The sequence below is a fragment of the Athene cunicularia genome (genome assembly GCF_003259725.1).
Source record: "Athene cunicularia isolate RWA chromosome Z unlocalized genomic scaffold, athCun1 chrZ_part4, whole genome shotgun sequence".
In the NCBI taxonomy this organism is placed as follows: domain Eukaryota; kingdom Metazoa; phylum Chordata; class Aves; order Strigiformes; family Strigidae; genus Athene; species Athene cunicularia.
In genome coordinates, this window is record NW_020799145.1 from 2,733,718 (window position 1) to 2,755,710 (window position 21,993).

At 38.8% G+C, this 21,993-nt stretch overlaps 2 protein-coding genes across 2 annotated transcripts; one reads left to right on the forward strand and one right to left on the reverse strand.

The window, feature by feature from the left end:
• Nucleotides 1–185: 185 nt before the first annotated feature.
• On the forward strand, nucleotides 186–10,034 carry CDC37L1 (cell division cycle 37 like 1). The gene is made up of 6 exons (XM_026866775.1): nucleotides 186–599; nucleotides 3,379–3,466; nucleotides 5,475–5,590; nucleotides 6,495–6,617; nucleotides 7,488–7,643; nucleotides 8,462–10,034. Exons 1-6 carry the CDS (start codon nucleotides 186–188, stop codon nucleotides 8,561–8,563), a joined length of 999 nt encoding a protein of 332 aa, XP_026722576.1. The 3' UTR covers nucleotides 8,564–10,034.
• A 2,138-nt stretch (nucleotides 10,035–12,172) lies between these two features.
• AK3 (adenylate kinase 3) lies at nucleotides 12,173–19,570 on the reverse strand. Its single transcript, XM_026866782.1, has 4 exons — nucleotides 19,451–19,570; nucleotides 16,375–16,547; nucleotides 14,064–14,182; nucleotides 12,173–13,188 (listed from the first exon to the last, which is right to left on the reverse strand). Exons 1-4 carry the CDS (start codon nucleotides 19,509–19,511, stop codon nucleotides 13,065–13,067), a joined length of 477 nt encoding a protein of 158 aa, XP_026722583.1. The 5' UTR covers nucleotides 19,512–19,570; the 3' UTR covers nucleotides 12,173–13,064.
• Between the last annotated feature and the right edge of the window lie 2,423 nt (nucleotides 19,571–21,993).

A 21,993-nucleotide genomic window follows, 5' to 3' on the forward strand; every position in this document is an offset into this window, starting at 1 on the left:
GTCTGTTGCTATCTCTGAAGCCCAGAGATAATAGCCAGAGGCGTTTCAGCTGTGTCAAAAGTATTTTTATAGTCTGGAAACTATTACTGATAACAGTACCTGATCCATAATTTTGCAGATGCACTAGTTAAGACAATTTAAACTAGAAAAATCTTTCAAAAAAAAAAATCTAGCTGTATGATACTATGCCTCATCACTCCAGTAATTATAATGCTGTGTGTCTAAGGTGCCTTCCAGGTTCATTAACTTTGGGATGTAGGCCTGTCTGCTCCTGTACAAACTGTAAACTGTCACTTTTCCCTCCATTTCCCTCACAGACATACAGCCAAGGGATTGAATTAGCCTGCCAAGAAGAAAGAGAGTTCGTGAAGCACTCTGTGGAATACACATGGAACCTAGCAGAAGCCCAGCAAAAACTTGGTAGTTTAGCACTGCATAATTCAGAATCCTATGATCAGGAATCTGCTCAAGCAAAGACTGAAGCTGCAGAGTTGAGAAGGAGAGAGGAAGAATGGAGAAAAAAAGAGGAAGCACTACATCTGAGGGAAAAACAGAATCTATGGAACACAGATCCTGTTAGTAAGGAGGTGTTTAATAAGGTATGATACATATCAGTGTGCATGAAAACAAGCATTAGCCCCTCTTCTTCATTCTACTTGATATTAGTCTTGAGTGTCTCCTGTGTCCAGTAGAGCACAAAACCACAGTATGTGTTAAATGCAGGTTTTTTTCCTTACTTTGCCTCATGAAAGGGAGCAATCTGCCATCATACTACAAATCTGTATTACATTACTCTGCTAAAAGTGAAGATCAGAACTTGTTTGGGTCATCTAGGTATTAGATACAAGCTGGCAATGTGCACTTGCAGCCCAGAAAGCCAGTTGTATCCTGGTCTGCATAAAAAGTAGCATGGCCAGCAGGTTGAGTGAGGCAATTCTCACTCTCTATTCCACTCTGGTGAGAACCCACCTAGGGTACTGTGTTCAGCTCTGCAGTCCCCAGTACAACAAAGATGTGGGCCTGTTAAAGCAGGTTCAGAAGAGGGTCATGAAAATGGTTGGTGGGGTGGAACACCTCTCCTGTGAGGAAAGGCTGTGAGTGTTAGGATTGTTTGGCCTGGAGAAGAAAAGGTGTTGGGGAGACTTTTGGTTTCAAAATGAAAGAAGGTAGATTTAGATTGGATATAAGGCAGAAATTCTTTCTTGTGAGGATTGTGAGGCACTGGAAAAGGTTGTCCAGAGAAGCTGTGGCTGCTCCCTCCCTGGCAGTGTTCAAGGCCAGGTTGGACAGGGCTTTGAGCAAACTGATCAAGAGAAGGTGTCCCTGCCCATGTCAGGAAGGGGTGGAACTACATCATTTTTAAATGTCCTTTCCAACCCAAACTACACTATGATTCTGTATAGTGCAGGTGTTGCCACATGTGCTCAACAGTAGTTTTTTCACATGAAGAATGTGCTTCTCTACTGTGCCAAATTCTTAAAATGTGAAACTGTTAGTTTGCCTCTAATAATGACTACTGTAGCACAGATTATTTAGCACAAACTTTTTTATAGAAGAATCTCAGCTTTGATTTCACAATTAAATTTGAACAAGTGCATCTCCTAACTTCATTGATTTAGCTGCATCGAGGCTGCAATGTACATGATTCTCACTGCTGACAGATCATTAAGTTCCTACATGATTGTTGCAGTTTAAACCCAGCTGGCAGCCAAACACCATGCAGCCACTCACTCGCCCTCCCCTGCCTGCAGGATGGGGGAGATTAATGGAAGAATGAAGGGGGACTCATGGATTGAAATAAAAAAAAATAACGATTGAAATAAAACAGTAATATCGGGCTGTTTGGAAATTAATTGCTGATTTCAACCTGTATGTTTAAAGTGGCATATCTCAGCTCAGAATAAAATTTATTAATCAAAATAAAAACTATTAGAATCAACACATTTTTGCCAACAAGAAACAAGCATATTTATTTCGGTTGCTTAAAATTCTGGACTTCTGGAGGCGATGAAGTCACCGAAGGCAGTTTCGGCCTCCCCTTGGTTTCTGAAGTGTCTTCCCGCACAGGAAGCTGTTGAGATGCTTGAAGAAGTGCTAGTCGGTGGGTGAGAGGTCTGGTGAGTATGGTGGATGAGGCAGAGTTCCGTAGCTCAGCTCGTTCAACTGCTGCAGCATCGAAAGTGCAGTGTGGCCACACGTTATCGTGGAGAAGGGTTGGACCCTTTCTGTTGACCAGTGCTGGGCACAGCCGTTGAATTTCCTGGTGCATTTTGTTGATTTGCTGGATGTACTTCTCCGCTGTGTGATTGTTTCACCCAGATTCAGGAAGCTGTGATGGATTAAACCAGCAGCAGACCACCCAACAGTCAGCATGACCTTCTTTTGGTGCAGACTGGGCTTTGGGAAGTGTTGCAGAGATTCATTGCGGTCCAACCACTGCACTGATAATCGCCGGTTATTGTAGAGCACCCATTTCTCGTCACATGTCACAGTACGGTCGAGAAACAGGTTGTTCTGGTTGCAAAAAAGAAGTGCCGATGACACTTCAAAATGGCGATTTCTGTGATTCTCATTCAATTCGTGCGGCACCCATTTGTCGAGCTTCTCGACTTTCCAGTCTTCTTCAGATGCTCAGAAGCGGTTGATATGCTTATCCCGAGTTCTTCTGCAAGTTCTCAAGAAGTTGTGCTTGTATCTGCTTCCACCGGAGCCTTCAGTTCATTGTCGTCAATAGCAGGAAGATGTCTGCGACCTTGATCTTCAAGGTCGAAATTGCCACATCGAAATTTTTGGAACCAAAGTCACACTGTCTGTTTGTTAACACTTCCCTGGCCATATACCTCATTGATGTTTCAAGCAGCTTGTGCTGCATTACGTCCAAGTTTGAACTCATAGACCTGTCGCAGTTGCTGTTTTGACATCTGAACTTCAAACCTCCAAAATTTGTCAAAAATGCAGTTTATATTAATTTAATTATACAGTGTGAAAGTTCATAACATGAGCTTTTCAAAAATATATATATAACAGTATGCCAATCGAGAAGGTACTATTCCTGAAACATATACAATGAAAATCACATTACAAAACGGAAGTTAATTTCCAAACAGCCTAATAGCTACCAAGAAGAAAAATTTAACTCTATCCCAGCCAAAACCAGGACACTGAGGACAGAAGTTTCTGAGTTTTTTAGTTAGTGAACTGTAATGAGGTTCTTAGTAGGTAATGCACTTTTTTAAAGAAAACTTTCTCAAATATATGACATGACTTTAAAATTAGAAAACAGCCCTTTAAATAGTAACATATTAAAATACCTTTTAGTCATGTATAGGAGTACTGTATCTCTGGAGTTTCTGTGATAGTACAATTTTTCTTTCTCAGAGTTTTATTAATCATAAAAGAAAAGAAATAGAAGATGATATGTCTGGACCACTTATGGAAAAACATGAACAGAAGATTAGACACTTTGGTGAGTATACTTTTTCCAACATTTCACAGTTCTGTTTGCTCCTTATCGTACAGAATGAATGCTAACAAATGAAAGACCTGGCTAACAGACTGTTCAGTTTCATTTTATCAGGACAGTTAATAATTTCAAAGCAAAATAAGGTGTAAACTGTAAAAGCTTCTTAGTTCCTGTGACCAATAAGAAAATTTTTAAAAAATAAAATAATGCTCAAATGAATTTAAGCCATGAAAACTAAAGTTCTAGCAACTTTTTCTGCTGTTCAGTGGGAGAAGGCAGGGACATTCATGGAAATATAAGTTGTGTGTATAAAAGTGCATGGGATTGTCCATAGTGCTCTCCTTTTAAAAGATGTTTTTCTGAGAGCTTCTAAGCTACAAGGGTAATAGTATTTAAAGGGAAATGTCTGTAAATACCTACAGAGAATATATGTGCATGGAATTGTGTTTCTTAAAATTGTATTTAATTATCCACTAGGTGTCACAAGCTCTCATAATTGGTGAATCCAATTAAGCACAAAGCTGATCTTGTAAAGTAATCTGAAATTTTGATGGTTCTCTGAAGTGCTTTCCATTCTCAGTTACAGGCTGGTTTCAGACTATGATACAGTCTAGCCATATTTGGAATTCCAGAACAATCAAGAGCAGAACTGAGTTGGCGCAGTTCAATTTTTAGTACAAACTTGTTTTTACTAAGTGTTCAGTTTCTAAGGATCTTAAACTGTTTTAATGGGTTTCTAGCCCTGTTAGCCTTAGCAAGCCTTGCAGGTACCAAGTTGTCAGAGTATGCAAGTAGCCGTGATAGGCTCAGGTTCTCTCAAATACCTTAACTGCTAAGCGTAATGATATCGGAATCAGAAGATGTCTCCTCTACTGTGTATTTCAGCAGAAAGAAACAGAGGCTTTCTTGCAGACTTCCTAACTAAGATTTGGGCAAAAATATTTTGTTCTCTAAATTCAGATTAAGCTGTTACAGAAGCAACTTTATTACAGAAGGTCATCAATTTTTTTTTCTTGCCTCCTAAATTCAAAGCTATGTTGTTATTTCAATACAAAATACCTAAGTCCATTATAAAAAGGGACAGTACATTGATGCTTTTGCAAGTCTCATGTTCTGCACTAGCTGCTGCCAAGGAGCGGTGTGGACATCGCCAGTCATATTGCATGAGTCCTGTTTCTGGATCCTGTTCTAGCTTCCAAGCAATAAAGAATTCATGCAGAATGGCTCTCTTGAGAACAGCCAAAAGAAATATTAACCATTGCTTTCTCTTTAGGCATTTGCTTGCTAGAATTAATATCAGCTTAGGTCATTACCACTGAATTATCTTTAGCCCAGTTATAATTATACGTTGATAGACATGTAAAGCTGTACATATGGTACTTCTTGCCAGTAAGGATTTGACTGTCAGTGATACATGACAATTTTAAGAAGCGGTCTGAGTATTGAGTTCTGATTTTTAAACTCAGCTCTTTACATGAAGATCTTCTAGTTAACTTTGCAATATTGATGTGGCTTTGCTTTGAGATCAAGCTGTTCCTGTAATTAAATTCAGATTTCCTAAAAACCTAGCAAATCATGTTTTCGAAGCACTTTAATTTCTGGTAATTGCACATTTTCTTTGCATTCTTATTTGCAAACATCTATTCATTTGTCGGAATCACTGAATGTAAATCTCTGTACATAAACTTCTTAAACTATGCGATGACGTAACTAACAGATACCTGCACAGCTTTGTTAGTATGTATGAGAACTGATGCTAGAGAAGCATTAAAATATAGAAAATTGTGACTGTTAAAATCTACTTCTCGTAACTCCAAAGTCTAATTATACCTTCTGGTAATGCTCATTCAGTGTTGGTTAGATATAGAAATAAAACCCACAAATTTAGCTGCATGCTGTCATTCTGGGTTTAGTGAATTGCAAAGTTGTTATATATACAGGGGTATCAATGTAAGTACTGCATTAGATCATGTATCTGTTTAGAATATCTTAACTATATTTCTCTTATTAGGCATGCTGAGCAGATGGGATGATAGTCAAAGATTTTTGTCTGATTACCCATATCTTGTATGTGAAGAAACATCTAGGTATCTCATGTGGTGGTGTTTTCATCTAGAAGCAGAACAGGTATGAAGATGTTTAAATTGTTTGAAAGCATACAGTTTCCCACTTGCTCTGCAGAAAAGCTGACCAAATTGATTAGCTGTTCAACTGTTCTTCCCACCCTCTATTGAAAAAAAACTATCATGCATTGTCACATATATGTCTAGTTACAGCTAAGTACCAGTCCCCTTGCTTCTCATCTCTTTAGGAATTAGAACAAAAGGAAATTATGCTGAATTTTAGAAATATACTGTTTTGCCAATTATCAGGCCTAGCATAAAGGACACAGCCAGCATAAAGATGAACCAATAACCAAATTGTATTTGATACAAAAGGGTCAGTACATGGGTGAGCACTGGGGGTGCAAACAAGTCAGATTACACATAATCAACATCAATCCCACTGACCCCAACAACGACACCACACAACCAACAATGGGTGGAATAAATGGTGAAATGCAGTCTCCCATAGAAGGGATGGGAGACAACCGAGTCAACAAGCCAAACACATAAGACCAAGGAAGCCACACACTGAATCTCTACACAGCCCACGTTTACAAAGCCAGACCTGACTGGAGCCCAGTCCCAGGGAGGCAGGAGGTCCTTCCCCAACAGGGAACTCTGCACAGGGCATCCACCTCACAGACAGACACTGCCCCTGCCTGCAAGTGGTCCCAGCTTTTATCCCCAAGTGGGACACCTGACCTTTGCTTACTTAATGTGGGACACGTGGGGCTCATTTACCTAATGGCTCTCCCTGCAAGGCCGGCCACACCCTGGAGGGAAGCCTAAAGGCAAATTCACCCCCTCTTTGTGAAGGGCTGTGGGAATCACCCCTATGTCAACCTTAATTTGGAGCTTGAGTTTGAAACCCCAGCTTTCATATACTCACAGGAAATATCTTTAAATTATAACTTTAACTTTTTCAGAAGACAGCTCTGATGGAGCAAGTAGCACACCAAGCAGTTGTAATGCAGTTTATTATAGAAATTGCCAGAAGCTGCAATGTGGATCCAAGAGGCTGTTTTCGTCTTTTCTTCCAAAAAGCCAAAGTAAGTAATGGGTAATGATGGGAGAAAACTCTTAATGCTGTACAAGGGACTAGTGGTTTAGAGAAGGTTTTTTTCCTACCATAAGAGCCTGAATATTTTATTGACTGACAAACTTATGAGAAACTATTTTTTTAGTAATTTTTTTCTAGACAGAGTATTTTGGTGTAATTGCAATTGTGAAAATGAAAGTTTAGTGGATTTTGCTTATCCAAGAGGGGAAAGCTAGACACAGCAGTGGGACAGCAGGGGTGTTACAGACACATAGTAACTAACAACAGCAAACACAGATCAGTTTAAGGAATGATTTTGGCTGATTACACCCGTGTTTTCACAGTGTACCTATGTAGTCACAACTTGTCACAACTTTCCATTTCATCTGCAGTTCACAGCAGAGCCCAAAATAGTGTCCTTTTCTCATTACTGAAATACATCAATCCAGAGCTATGCAGGAGAAATGTTGGAAGACTGAAACTGTGGTGACTGTATTCAGTTACTCAAGACTCAGATGGATCTCAGTATTTCCTAAAGGACTTCAGTTAAAGTGCAAGTCAACTTGTTATAGCACTCTGGTCAAAAGTAAAGCACAACTACCTGTTCTTCTGAGGCTACTGGCTTCTGAGTTGGAGTATTTTCACATGTCCTTAGATAAATCAGTTACTTTACTTCTACATATAAATACTACAGACTGTCTTAAAAAGAAATTTACATGACATTTCATTTTAAATTGAGGAACGTTCTTGAGTTGTTAGAGCTGTTATTCTGCAAAGTGTGTAACATGCTTTACTGTGTAGTTTTTTTCAGCACTGTGTATGCTTACAACTCAAAAGTAAATCTGGCTGAAGTGCTAATATTTCATTTTTCTCTTTGCAGACAGGAGAAGGCTATTTTGAGGCTTTTAAAAATGAACTTGAGTCATTCAAGACGAGAGTGAGAATCTGGTCACAAACCCATGGCTTTCAAACTATGCTACTACAAGATCTCAGTATCAGTCCTGGTCTTGTAGGAGAGCTGATATCTTTTTCACCGGTAGGTTTATTATTTCTAGAAATTAATTTAAAGTAGCATTAGGTCCTGCCTTAAGAAGCTGTACTTTTCTGAAATATAAAGAGCATTATTCCTAGAACTGCTAGTGCTTAGGATATAATGTGCAGTATTATCAATATGCAGGGTATATGTGGGCTTTCTTTTTACTTGATGGTGTTCAGAAAATGTCAACATAAGGTCAAAAGCGTATGTTAGTTCAGTGCCCTTACATTTTCATGCTTAAAAGAAACACTGCATCACAAAATTGCTCAGATGATAAGAGTTGGATTCACAGTCTTTACCACAAGCAGTGAAATGAGCTTTCGGTGTAAAATTACTAATTCTGTTCATGGGATCATTCAGGTAAGTCAAACCTAAGTAAAGTCTTATGCTGTAATAAAAGGAAACTGAGGTTACTTAGGTCTTTTGTTACAGTACTAGTGATGACCGTGTTCTGGAATAAAGAAGCAACTTCAAAAATTAGGTATTGGGGAAAGAGTCACAATTGAAACGACTTATTTGAAATAATTTGATTAAAGTATCTCTCAAGTAAGATACAACAACTGAATTTTAAGTAAACGTGCAGTCAAGTGCTAGAAATACTGAGACCAAATACAAACTATGCCAGCAAATCTAAAGAATTCTTGACATGGTGAGATAATATTGGTTGATGGATTTTTCAGAGCTTATTTCCTTACTATTGCAAATTTGTCTCATCTTAAGATGGACAACAGAGAGTCCAGCTTATGCTAAAATCTGTTTCTCCCCCTTCATGTACACAATTATGGAGAATTAAGCTGTCAGTTTTTCATCTGTTGCAGAGCACAGGTGATCTACAAGATTTCATAAACAGAGATGTCTGCAATTTAAACTCTGTAATACAAAGAGATGAAGAAGAATACAAAATGATGGACACAGTATAGAACTCTTAAAGACTGAGGCCAAGTACTCTTCCTTTTATCTTTTTATTTTGAAAGAAACAAACACTGCTATTTTCTTGACACTTATTTTTCTGGGTGCTGCACTTTATTTTTAGTGTCAGATTTTTGTTGTTGTTGTTTGGTTTTAGGTGGGGAATGAATTTTGAAGGGTGGGTAATTCAGAAAAACTTGTAATATTGTTTGAAAATGTGCTGCTAGGTTTTTGGTTGTCATTGAAGAGCAGGGTTCTCATTTTGCGGAATGTGAAACTGGATGTGTTTTATGCTATTAACCTTGCCTTTGGCAATTTTAGAAATTAAAGTATGGAAAAAATATCTGCACAAATACAATGTTTACAAGAAGTAGTAGATTCTTGGTAGAATCTGCTGTTGTCTTACTGCAGATGTGGACATGTTTTATCAATACTGGAGATCACAACTGTATTTCTGCTACCTTGCTGACATTATAAACTCTTAAATTTGGTTATCACTAATAGCAATAAATCAATATCTGGTATCAGTATTTCAGATCTGAATGAATTAAACACTTGCTTTCTACCTCTACTAAGGGGATTTAAATGTTACATTGTGCTTTCATTAAACATAACTTGGTTTTGTCCTAAAATGTAAGCAACATTGGCTACATATGAGTGCTGGGTTATATGATTTCTGAGAGTCTGACTCTTCTTCACAAAGGTAACTCCAGATTATTATTATTTTTTTAAAACCAAGTCTTGTATGGAAAGAAGCATTTGATGGGGGGACCTTGAGGTACAGAGGTTAGGCCAAGACTTCAGTTTAAACAAAAAGTTTTGTTGCAGTTCCTACAGGGTAAGGTGTCATGTGGAGTTTGAAAGGTATTTCATATGCTACTAAAGTGCATTTCTGACAGTGTCAACTCAAAAAATCAAAGTGGAAAATCATTTAAAGCTTCCTCTTTGAGGAGCTGGAAATCCAAATACTGTTTCTAATCAAGGCCTTCCACAGAACCTCTGCAATGCAAAGTTCTACTGTGCTTGTCTATCTTGCTGCTACTACAGCAGTTCTATCTATAAAAATATATACTGCAGTTGGAAGACTCCAGTGAAGACAGCTCATATCTCAAATAACAGTATCCATACATGCTCTTGGTCCTTTATTGTTCTGATTGTTTGTAAGGCCTGGAAGGTTTCTAGATTTCAGTAGTCTGATGAACAGACTACTGCCTACCTGCAGTAGCTAATTCAGGCAAATGCTGTGCTGAGATCCAGTAATTTTAAGCTTTGGCTATAGCAGAGATAGGAAAAAGTTAAGTCAGCGTATTGTATACATGACATTTTTCGTACAAATGCAGTAGCAAAAGTAGGAGCTCCCAGATCCACTGCCAGAAGTATCAGGCTGTTCGGAAATTAATTTCCGTTTTGTAATGTGATTTTCATTGTATGTTTCAGGAATAGTACCTTCTCGACTGGCATACTGTTATATATTTTTTAAAAGATCATGTTATGAACTTTCACACTGTATAATTAAATTATAATATAAACTGCATTTTTGACAAATTTTGGAGGTTTGAAGTTCAAATGTCAAAACAGCAACTGTGACAGATCTACGCGTTCAAACTCGGACGTAATGCAGCACAAGCTGCTTGAAACATCAATGAGGTATATGGCCAGGGAAGTGTTAACAAACAGACAGTGCGACTTTGGTTCCAAAAATTTTGACGTGGCAATTTCGACTTTGAAGATCAAGAACGTCGCGGACATCCTCCTGCTATTGACGACAATGAACTGAAGGCTCCGGTGGAAGCAGATACACGCACAACTTCTTGAGATCTTGCAGCAGAACTCGGGGTAAGCATATCAACAGTTTCTGAGCATCTGAAGAAGACTGGAAAGTCGAGAAGCTCGACAAATGGGTGCTGCACGAATTGAATGAGAATCACAGAAATCGCCATTTTGAAGTGTCATCGGCACTTCTTTTTTTGCAACCAGAACAACCTGTTTCTCGACCGTACTGTGACATGTGACGAGAAATGGATGCTCTACAATAACCAGTGATGATAAGCGTAGTGGTTGGACTGCAGTGAAGCTCCGCAACATTTCCCAAAGCCCAATCTGCACCAAAAGAAGGTCATGCTGACTGTTGGGTGGTCTGCTGCTGGTTTAATCCATCACAGCTTCCTGAATCTGGGTGAAACAATCACACAGCGGAGAAGTACATCCAGCAAATCAACAAAATGCACCAGGAAATTCAACGGCTGTGCCCAGCACTGGTCAACAGAAAGGGTCCAACCCTTTTCCACGATAACATGTGGCCACACTGCACTTTCGACGCTGCAGCAGTTGAACGAGCTGAGCTACGGAACTCTGCCTCATCCACCATACTCACCAGACCTCTCGCCCACTGACTAGCACTTCTTCAAGCATCTCAACAGCTTCCTGTGCGGGAAGACACTTCAGAAACCAAGGGGAGGCCGAAACTGCCTTTGATGACTTCATCGCCTCCAGAAGTCCAGAATTTTAAGCAACCAGAATAAATATGCTTGTTTCTCATTGGCAAATGGTTTTTATTTTGATTAATAAATTTTATTCTGAGCTGAGATATGCCACTTCAAACATACAGGTTGAAATCAGCAATTAATTTATGAACAGCCTAATAACTTTTTGCGTGCCTTGTGTTCTCTAGCAATTCTTTTGCAGACAGACTGAGAATAAAGGAGCAAGCAGCAGCTCTGTCCCAGATGCAAATTAGAGATAACCAGTTTCAAGAACTTTAGGTTGATTTGTAACTAAACATTATATACAAGGGTAGTAAGGGCAGCATAGCACAGTGACTTGCAACTGCTGTCATTAACAGAGCCACATTGATCTAGCAACCTTTGATATACTGGAAATTACTTTTAAAGTTCCTAAGGGACTAAAATTGGATGGTGTGGGAATAAGTGTCAAATCATAAGGAGATTCCCTCACTGTTCTCCTTCCAGCTAACTAAAACTTGCGTAGGCTGGCAAAAAAAAGCATAGCTGCTTTTTGTTGAAATCAAAATTCATAAATAGAAGTAAGCAGCACAGCAGGGTTTCTGACTTATGTGGTAGCTACTGTTTTCTAACCATGACTTTAAGGAAGTGCATCTCTAAACTCAGTCTACAGCCTCAATATAGACACTTCTGAAGATGAATGTACAGATGGTCACCCTTTTGGCAAGCTTTCTTTAAAATGTAAAGTTGCTTGTAATGATAGCTGCTGCCCATATTGTTCACTTATAATAATGTGAAAGCTTTACAAATTCTACAATGACTGTCTTCTTTAGACTCAAATGTGTCTGAATATTGGTAAAGCTAAAACCAGATGTATAAATGTAGTCCAAGGTACAGCACCAGAACAGCTCTGTAGTTGCTTACAGTCTGGGACCCACATTAATAGGACACAGCTACTTGAGATGTTGCTTAGACAGAGTTGGTCATTCCTCATGTTTTGCTGAGTCTTCCTGAAACTCTCAATCTGCCGATCATAAAAGGGCTAGGAGAGTTCACTGAAAAACAGCAATGTCTGCATTACCTTGACTGTTAAAATGTGTGGCCTGTGGAGGTTTGTAATTCCAATTATCTAGTGAATAAATACTGAATAATATGAAATCTAGTCCAATTGCTACAATAAAACTTGCTATAGTAGTATGACAAAATTAATAATTTGACCACTGGGTATCTTGGTACTGGCATCAATAAGCAGTAGGTTTTTTTCAAAGATAGCAAAAGACACATTTCACTAGTGAAAATCATCTAGCTATACATTTACTAGGTTACACTTAACCTGTCAGTATCTGCTGTCTTTTTACTCAAAGTATTATACAGCTGCAGATATAGAGAGGCTTTACCAAATGTGTTACACATAATTTTAACTTGGTTTCTCATCCCTGCAAAATCGCTGCTCTCAGGGCAGAATTATAAACATAGTAATAAGGCCAATCATCCAAGCAAGCGTTAAGAGTAATTTAAGCCCAGCAAGATCACCTGTGCAAGCAAAGCTAAAAGGTGGTGACTATGCTCTATGAGATCAACCTGTATGTGTGCTAATCCTGGTCTGAAATGGCTTTTTGCAGCATGGTGGTCATGGTTCCCCACAGCTTCTGGCTGGCCCCAACTCATCACACATTGAAGAAACATGTTTTCATGTCCTTATGGTTGCTTCGCACTACATTTCATGAGTAAATAATCAATGTGCTTTGCAATTGTATTCTGAAGTGTGTTCCCTTCACCAGTCATTATTTGCAAATATTTTCTAAATAAGAGACAAGAACAGCTGCTTTTGTTAGTTACTATATTATAAAAATTAGGTATATTTAATATTAAAAATGTTACAGCATTGAAATGAGAACCACAGGCAACAAACTTTTAACTTATATTATGTTAAGGACATTAGACTTTAATTATCGATCAGTCTGGTAGACTACTTAGAGAAATCCTTGATTGCTGAATCTCATGTAATCAGGTGTGAACTGTGAAAGATGAGCAGAAGTTAGACCTATTTTCACCTGGGAATGGCAGCATCTTTCTGACTCACATCTGGCAACTTGGTGTGGAGGAAAGCATAGATATGTGGCCAGATCTGATTGGTTTCTGTTCCAGAGAAAGATTTCAATAACCCTTTTTCCCTAAGGAATAAAAAGAAGAAAGCATCACAAAAGTCAGATTGCTTAATTGTTCTAAGATCTCCACATAACTTTTAAGATTGCCCTAGCAGGAGTGTGCAAATAGGCATTGTGATTTAACATCAATAACAACTCTAACACTGGGAATGCAGGCTAGACATGCACTACCCTTCCTCAAGCAGTGAGCTATTGGCCACATCAGTTCATAAAACTGACAGCAGTCTACAAAAGACTTCAAGTACTTCTTAATAACGAACTATGAAGGGTAAAAATAAGAATGAGCAATGCAGTCATATAGCCCATGTATACAGCACTCATCCAACAACTGTGACCAACCCAGTTGTTGTCTAGTTTTATGTTATTATCAGTAATAATAATAGCTTAGGCTTGTCTTACTGTGGTGATCTGAGGCATTTTCACTTCAGAAAGCTGCCTTAGAAGAGCCACTCTTAAATCCTCGTTAACAGTTTTTCTATTTGTCTGTCACTTCTTGACCCCTTGCCCTTGGTAGGAGGGCTTCAACTATACATCCAGAATAGAAAGTACTGTTAAATCTTAAAAAAAACAAACTCTTATCTTACTAACCAGAGCTATGTTGCTCAGAACAGTACTATAATATACTGAATAATGCATAGCACTTTGTAAAGCTAAATATAGCTGCAGTGAAAGGCCCTTTTGCTCAGCAGGCTCCTGAAGAGGCTTCATGCAACAGTGGAAAACACTCACTTTACCTTAAGATTTCTGAGTTAATGAAAGATACACTGCGACTCATACTGCAACAGTGAATGTGGTATCTCTGTAACTGAAGAGATCTGTTCCTCACTATGCTAATGTGGAAGAAGCTTTTAGAATGTGGAAGAACAGATATTACTACTTACCGATAATATTCTAGAACAGGTCTTGTTTGTGCATCGTAAGCCTGCAGCCTCTTGGTAACAGTCTCTGGCTTATCATCATCACGCTGAACAAGTGGCTCTCCAGTAATATCATCAATGCCCTAATCATGGTTGAAAGCACACAATTGTGTATATTTCTTATTTTTGTTTATTATGTTTTATGTAATTTTCTATTTAAATTATGATCAGTTTCCAGATAGCCAAGGAGTGGGTTTCTGCTTATAAAGAGAAAAGCTACTGCCAGTATCTTATCTGGAATATAAAATGTTGACTTTCCAGTAAAACAGTCCATCAGTTCAAAACATTTTATTGGTATTGGCAATGAACATCAGGTCATAGTAATGACTTATTTGTCCTCTGGAACATTCATTGGATATGGGAAATATGTAGACAAAACTTTCACATATGAGGGAAAACAGTATTGTTGGTAGTATGTTCCTGCGTAACAGGAAACAAGTAAGAGACCAACTGGACATTTGTTTGACAAGTAATAAAATGGGGAAGGGAGTTAATGGCCCTTTGATTTCAAGTCACAAAACAGAAGAGTTATCATTTAGCAACAGCTGTACAAAAAATGGCATAAAAGACAGCTGAAGTTTTTCTAGGATTCAGTAAAAAGAGGTAGGGACCTAAAGTGTGAACTGTGACAGCTCCAACTTTACTGCACATTTCACCTCCAATTTATTGAGGTGCTTTAAGTGATTATGGATGCTTTTAAACCTTGAAACCAGCAAAGGCTGAAGACATTACCACTGGCATATCTTATGAAGCACTAGCTAGTGGCATAAAAGTTGGCTCCTCCTTTGGGGCACTGAACCAATGTGCATCTGATAGAATATGTAAGAGATTCTTTGCTCCTTTGTATGTATTAAATAAATTCAAGAATTTTTATTTTCTCTAAAGACAAGTTTAATCTGACATTTGGAGTGGAAACAGGAGTGTTTTCCTTTCCTGCTTGCATTCTGGCAGTCAGTTTCAGAGAATCAATAACCGTCAGTGTTCAGTAAGCTTCTCTGTTCATGGTGTTAAAAAAAAAAACAAACCTGTTCCCATCTGTATCATATTAGAGATGGATTTATATGGTCAAAATTACCTTGTTTAAAACACTCAAATGTTTCTTTCTACCATCTGTGCAGGCAGCCATACTAGTGCCTTCATTGTACCTATCATATACTGAGCCTTCAGCCTTGCATTCACTCTGAAGCCATGATCTTTTGGTTTTGTTGATTAAGTAAACATTTTGCAGGTCTATTAGATAAGAGATAACTATTTTAGCTGTTCAGCTCCATTCCATAGTTACACTTCAATATTGCAGTCTGCTATGTTGTGATACGCCTGCTAATGAGTGGAAGGTACAGTGGAGTATTCCTAATAACAGAGCTGTTGCAGCTGAGGCCCACTCTTTGGCAGGTCTGGTAATTCTCTGTTGCAGCTTGCCTATGCTCTTCTGCAATTAAAAATAACCATGACTTAAAACACTTCCAGTGCTTACCTGATATTTCAGCTGGCCTCTTTTCCTGCAACACTGAAATCCAAAAACTGCAAGGCTTGCTATGCTTCTGATGTAACTTAGTAGAGTTTCCAGGTGAAATGCGATGCCACAACATGCAAGTTATTTAGAGTTAACAATAAAATACAGCTTAGGCTGAGTTGCACTACGGCTAATCAGAGTTCCTCAAAAATAAAGGTAAGGTACAATCATTATCTTCAAGTTTAGTACTCCGCTTTAGGCTATCTCAAGCCATTACCTCTTTGATTTGTTGAAAAGCTTCCCTGATAGGCAAGTTTCTACATCTAATTTTGTGATACAACTGTTTCCTTGGAATCCTGGTTAAATACAAACACAGGGAAAACATTAAGTGGATTCATCTGACTGATGGTTTGGTGTGCTTGCTAGATGCAAAGAATGAGTCCTCTGGAGGAAGAAACTACATTTTGGACTGTACAGGCTGAAAACTTGCAGAACAGGCTAAGAACACGCCCAACTCCTATGCCAGTGTGCAAAACAGTATTCCAGATCACTCAACAGCTTTATCAAGAGCTCACAAAATACCATGGTGTTTCATTCTTCAGTGGACAAACACACTGTCCATCAGCTTGAGCTTCTACCAGGTCACTAACATAGCCTCAGAGGCAGTTTTGCCAAAAAGCTTCTGTGCTCCTAATAGATGAAATGGGCCTTTTTCTTCTGAGCTACTGTGTTTTGCAACAACATACACAAACAGTATTTTACTGCAATTGCCAAATGCAGTGCAATATTTATTTAGTGCCAACACCAACATGTATTGCTTACCTGCACTCTCGGAGGACTGAATTCAAGATTGTAGACCCTGCCACTAGCAGGGTGGATCCAACGTGATGTAAGCCGACATTTTATGGTCTCAAATGGCACATTGAGGTCAATCACAGTGTCTATTTGACATTCTTTATCCAGGGCTTCTGCCTGAGCAACTGTTCTGGGGAAACCTTTTTAAAGGAAACAATTCCATAAAAATCCAAAGGCAGAGTTATAGCAAAAATTACCTGGATTCAGTCATTAGAGAAAATAATTCAGACAGAAAAAAAGCATCATCATACTTTAGAGGTTGAAGAGACATCAGACTTTCCAAGTATTTTTCACACTATCATGGCACTTTTAACTTGTTAAATGCCTCCTAGCTTCCATTTTCTCACTTCATTTAATCATCTTCCCAAAAGTATAAGAAATAAATGCAAAAAGACCCCATACTCATATGTAATACATACCACTACACTGTATACACATTTTGAATAATAAAAGCTACAAGCAGTTCACTTGTCTGTAACAACCTAGAAGTATTTGTGACAACTCTTATTTCTGCAGTTGTCTTAAGTGTGGCTTAAGCAGATGACCATCACAAACCTAAGACAAATATAACTACCAGATGCAGTTTAGGATAAATTTTTTCTAAAGCTACTCTTTTATGTAGAGTTCTGGAAAGTCTAATGTATCAAACTATCCTCAAGAATAGTGAGAACATTGGGGGAACACTCAGGATGAACAGGAATCTGTCTCTTCACATAAAAGACACTGCATTTTGCCCCATGAACTCTATGGCTCTAGTAGCATGCCTTCAAAGGCACATGTTACAACTGGAGAAATCTAGTGGAACTTAAGAAGGGGGGCATGGGGAGAGCAGAAAACAAGAAAACCAAGGTCTCCTCAAAGAATTTAAAAGCTGACCACAAGAAGCAGTCAAAGCTAATGCAGAACATGCACCATAGATTCACCCCTAAAGCTCTTGCACAGTCTCATGTTCTTCAGTAGCTTCTAATTTTCATCATACTATACAAGTAAACTTCTTCATTAAGGCAAGTACTGATAGGTAAAAACTTAAGAAACTCTTCTTTGCATAACATTGGTTGATGAGTCCATTGCCTGAGTAAGGAACCAGCCAAGAAATAACTAGCCTTAAAACAGGAGGGAAAAAAAAAAAAAAAAGCATGTTCTTAAGTCTACTGTGTCTTGTCTAACAGATCACAAAAGAAGAGTTAACTCAGCCCAAGCTCTTGCTTGTGCATTGTCTGATGAACCTTGTTTGCATCAGTCATCAACTGCCTTCACCTTTTTTCTAGTTGGTATTATCTCATGGAAGTGCTTCTAAATGTTAAGAGCAGAGGGAGACTCTGGACTCCAGCACTGCTGTGAGCCAACTCCAGCACTTGTTACTCCTTACTGTTGACAAGCTAGTCAGCCACCACACATCTTAGTTATGCAGCTGGAAAATGAGTTTGCTTTGGGACTTAGTAATGAGAAACTTCCACAAATTAAAGTGCCTTTACAAAAGCATTTAATTGAAACTGAACCCATGTTTGCTGTATACAGTGTTTTTCTCAATACAGAAAAAAAATAAATCTACAACATGTGATGAAGAATCCAGAAACACAAAGTGTCCTAATTATACAGCACATAAATCCAAGCAGATCATACACATACACAACTCAGACTGCTACATCTGCTATGACTGTAGAAGCCACCAATCTGTCTTAAGACAGTGAAAACGGGTATTTGGCTATGTGAGCATACAAGCAGCTCAGCAATTCTATTTCATTCGACCAAGCTGAATTCAGCTATTTGTTCTGAGTTGCAGTTACCAAACTAAAGACTTTCTGGTTTAAATATATTTAAACAGAACAGTGTTGTTCCTACAGAGCCAATTATGCCAGAGCTATCCCTAGTGTAATTCACTGAGTCTCACTGCAAATGCTGACGCAGACAAAATTTCTGCTCCAAAAGTTTAAAGGCAGCAGCATGTTAATGTACAGCACAAACTGATTTATTATCTTACAGTCCTCCTTCCACCATCCTGTTAATAGTTGCCAGTGTGCGCAGCTATACTGCTACACATCCAGATCCACAAGGCTGGAACTGTGTGTATACAGGATCTGGAACTAAAGAAAAAAGAAAATCTGCAGCTCTTTCCTTTATTGATTAGGTTTCATGGTACTGTTCACTTTGTGAATTAAGTCTCTGTATTCACAAAGGAGGAACACAACTAACTAAAGCCACCAGAACAGGTCACTATACTAGAAGTAATTATCATGTGGGACAGAGCACTGTGGATTTTTCACTTCCTCTAAATAAAAAGCTACACCAACAACATTTTAGTTTTCTCTATTGAGACAGGTTGTGACTAGAATCTGAAAACACACATCCAGCCCAGACGCTATCTTTGCGCTGTGCATCCAACTGTACTCCCATGGGCTGGGGTAAGAAGCCATTCAGTTCATGAAGACATCAGCAAATGCATTTTCTCTCTACCATGAATGGTGAAAGCAATGAGCTTACACTGCAGAACTGCAGAACAATTCACTCTAGGGAACAGAACCAAAGAGCAAATGAAAGAGACTTTTTAAAGCACTTAAGCAGTAGGTTTGACAGTGATATATTACCCACTGCACTGCTGCAGTACTTGCTTTCCATACTTACCTTGTTGCTGCATCACATACCTACCTTTCTAAATAATTTCTCAGCTCCATTCTTCAAAAGTGTTCTATTTCCCAAGAAAAGGCTTTATGAAAAGAAACTTCTCAATGCATATTTTAAAAGGAAAATAAAGTGTACAAATCACTAGTTGCCAGTTTTGAAATTTTACTGTGGTGTTGAACTACCCTTTTCAACGTGAATTAAGCATCCCTGTAACAGTCTGAAGGCAGGATGCACCCAAAGCATTTTACAGCCAAAGAAACTGGGACAGACTAGCTGCTGAAGGTTGGCAACAGTACTGACCAGTTACTACAACTCGAGGATGGCTACTGGAGTGTAGCTAACAGCAAGTGACCAAAGCACTCCAAGACTTCCAGTGCAGGTTTTCTCTCCTTATATAGTGATATTCAATACACTAACTTACCATCCAATAGCCAGTTGTACCGATCTAGACCTTTTAGCTCATTCAGCATTAGTCGTGTCATGATATCATCTGGAATAAGCCACCCTTGATCAATGTAGGACTTGGCAAGGATTCCAACTTCTGCAGAAGTAAGAGAAGTTGCATTACATTATCTCTGATAATGCGAAAAAAGAGCCACAAGTCTGCACAAAATTTGTTCTAACCAGGATGGCACAGAAAGTAAAGTTGTAAAGAAGACGGTATGCTTGCTGAAATTAAAAATCAGATGATCAGTTAGGATCTGATTATGCAAAAATGTATTAGATTTATTTGATTGGACTGTAGTTCCATGGATAGCAACAGGGCATTCAGCACACCTTTATCCCACACCCTCCAAATACTTTTACTAGTAAGTATTCAAAATACTAGGTTTCAAAAACAAAGATCAGGAGACACCACCAGGTAGAAGAGTCTTCAAAACAAGAAATGGAAAGGATACAAGTTCATTAAGACACTGGCCCTCATATTTCCTGTCAAGTAAGTTATTTTCTCAGTTCAGTGGCTAGTTATTAACTTATGACTCCACCAGGAAGAGACGCCTTTGGTATTTAAGAGAGCAGTATGCAGGGGGACACGCTTGCCAGATACGTATTTTTATGATTACTAGAGTTACCAGAGGATGTTTATAGATGTTGTAAACTATTTATGGGAGCGTGCATACACTAGTATTTTCCCATGGAACTGACTAACTTTTAATACTAGTCATTTAGCCCTCTGGCTTGCCAAAATGCCATCACAGTTCCGGATGTCACACCACCCTCCTACATGACAGGCAAGCAGCACATTGTAGTTGACCCAAATCAGGCGTATACCCAGAAAGAAATGAATTTGTCTGGGTTGTGTCCTAGGCACAAAGTCTCAGTGGCCTTCATTTACAAAACAATTACCCAATTATGTAAATCACCCAGAATAGCTGCTAGATTGGTTTTATCATGGATCTGCAGAAGCCAGAGCAGCCAATTCAGATCTAGTTACAGTAAACTAAGTAGAAGAGAAAACGGGATGGACTGACATACCAACACAAGATGTAACCACTTTCAGCAGAAAGCAATTAAGAACGCTAGTCCCATCACTTGATGCAGTACTGGAACATGCAATAGTACAGAGGTCATTCTTTAAACAAGACAACTGAAAAACAATAGTTGCCCTCAAGTAATGCAGACAGTAGCTTTGGCACTGGGAAAAAAAAAAAGTAATAAAGGGACAATTTCCTGTTAGTGGGTGTTCACATCTATAGTCAGGCTTTGAAAAGTTTGAAGATCATTTAGAAACAGGCACTATGCACTTCAGTCAGACTTCTTATAATCCTCACAATGTGGAAAAGAGTCAGACTCTGTTGCTTGAGTCCTCCAGCATATCACAAACTAGAAAGAAGGTGACAGTATGTCTGGGTACAAAGTGTCTATTCTTTTCCCTACCTCCTTTCCTCAACGTCAGCAAGTCATGCCTCTTATTTATTCTAGCGCAGTTTCAACTATGTACCTGGCAAAAGTAGGCTGGGAGGAGGAATAAATTACATCAAGATAGTTCAATGCATACTTGATGCTTGATCTGTTACTTATTTACCCTGCACCATTGCTCTAGCCACAATGATCTAATATGCTCATGGCAAGGTTGATAACAGAACTGTACCAACACACTGGAAAGACAGATGAGCTTTTGGGCCCAGAGAGGTTTAGAGTATGGCAAGCTGTAAGGTTCTATTATTAGACCAGCAGAGCTGGAAACATGCTGCCTCTCTCTACAGACCTGGGGTCGTTTAGAAGAAATAGGCACAAGCTGTACCCATATAGTTATATGTTTGTATACTAGACCATAGCTGGGTTAGCTTTTTGTTCTGTTGTTGGGGGTGGGATTTTGTGAGGTCTTGTTGGTTTTCTTTTGTTTTCTTTTTTCCAGCTTGGGTCTGAAATCACTACAGGCATGGCAATCTTTGGAATTAACGGCAAGACAGGTCTCTTTCCTGTCTAGGTGATACAGGTACCCATGTTTCATGGTTTTGCAGAAGAATGGCATGTCCTAACTACATTACAGCAAACAACCTCTAGCCAGATTCACACAGGTTGCTTAGCACTAGAGAGGTGGCTGGAGACTCTACACTCTCCAAAGCAGCAGAACATGGTAAGTACAAATGGGTAAGGACACTTGTATGTTCAACAGGAATTTTCAACAGACAAAGTCCATTTTCACAAGACACCCCAATGACAAAAATGCCACCTTAAAACACTTGGAAAATTTAAATAGAATTGGCAATAGTTATAACTGCCCAACTTAGACTAACACTGTTCCCAAAGATCTGGGAATTGCAGGACTCTATTATAATCAAAACTCAAACTATTTGCCTTGACTAAACTTAAAGCTCTCCAAGTTCCTCTCCTTCCTTCAGTGTACGTATTCCTGCTACTTCATCTCAATCCTTTGTGACCTGTTGCAGAAATGGTGTCCTTTCACTAAAATTAAAACAGAGCTTCACCTGGGTTAATTAGTGAATGAAAAACTCTGTA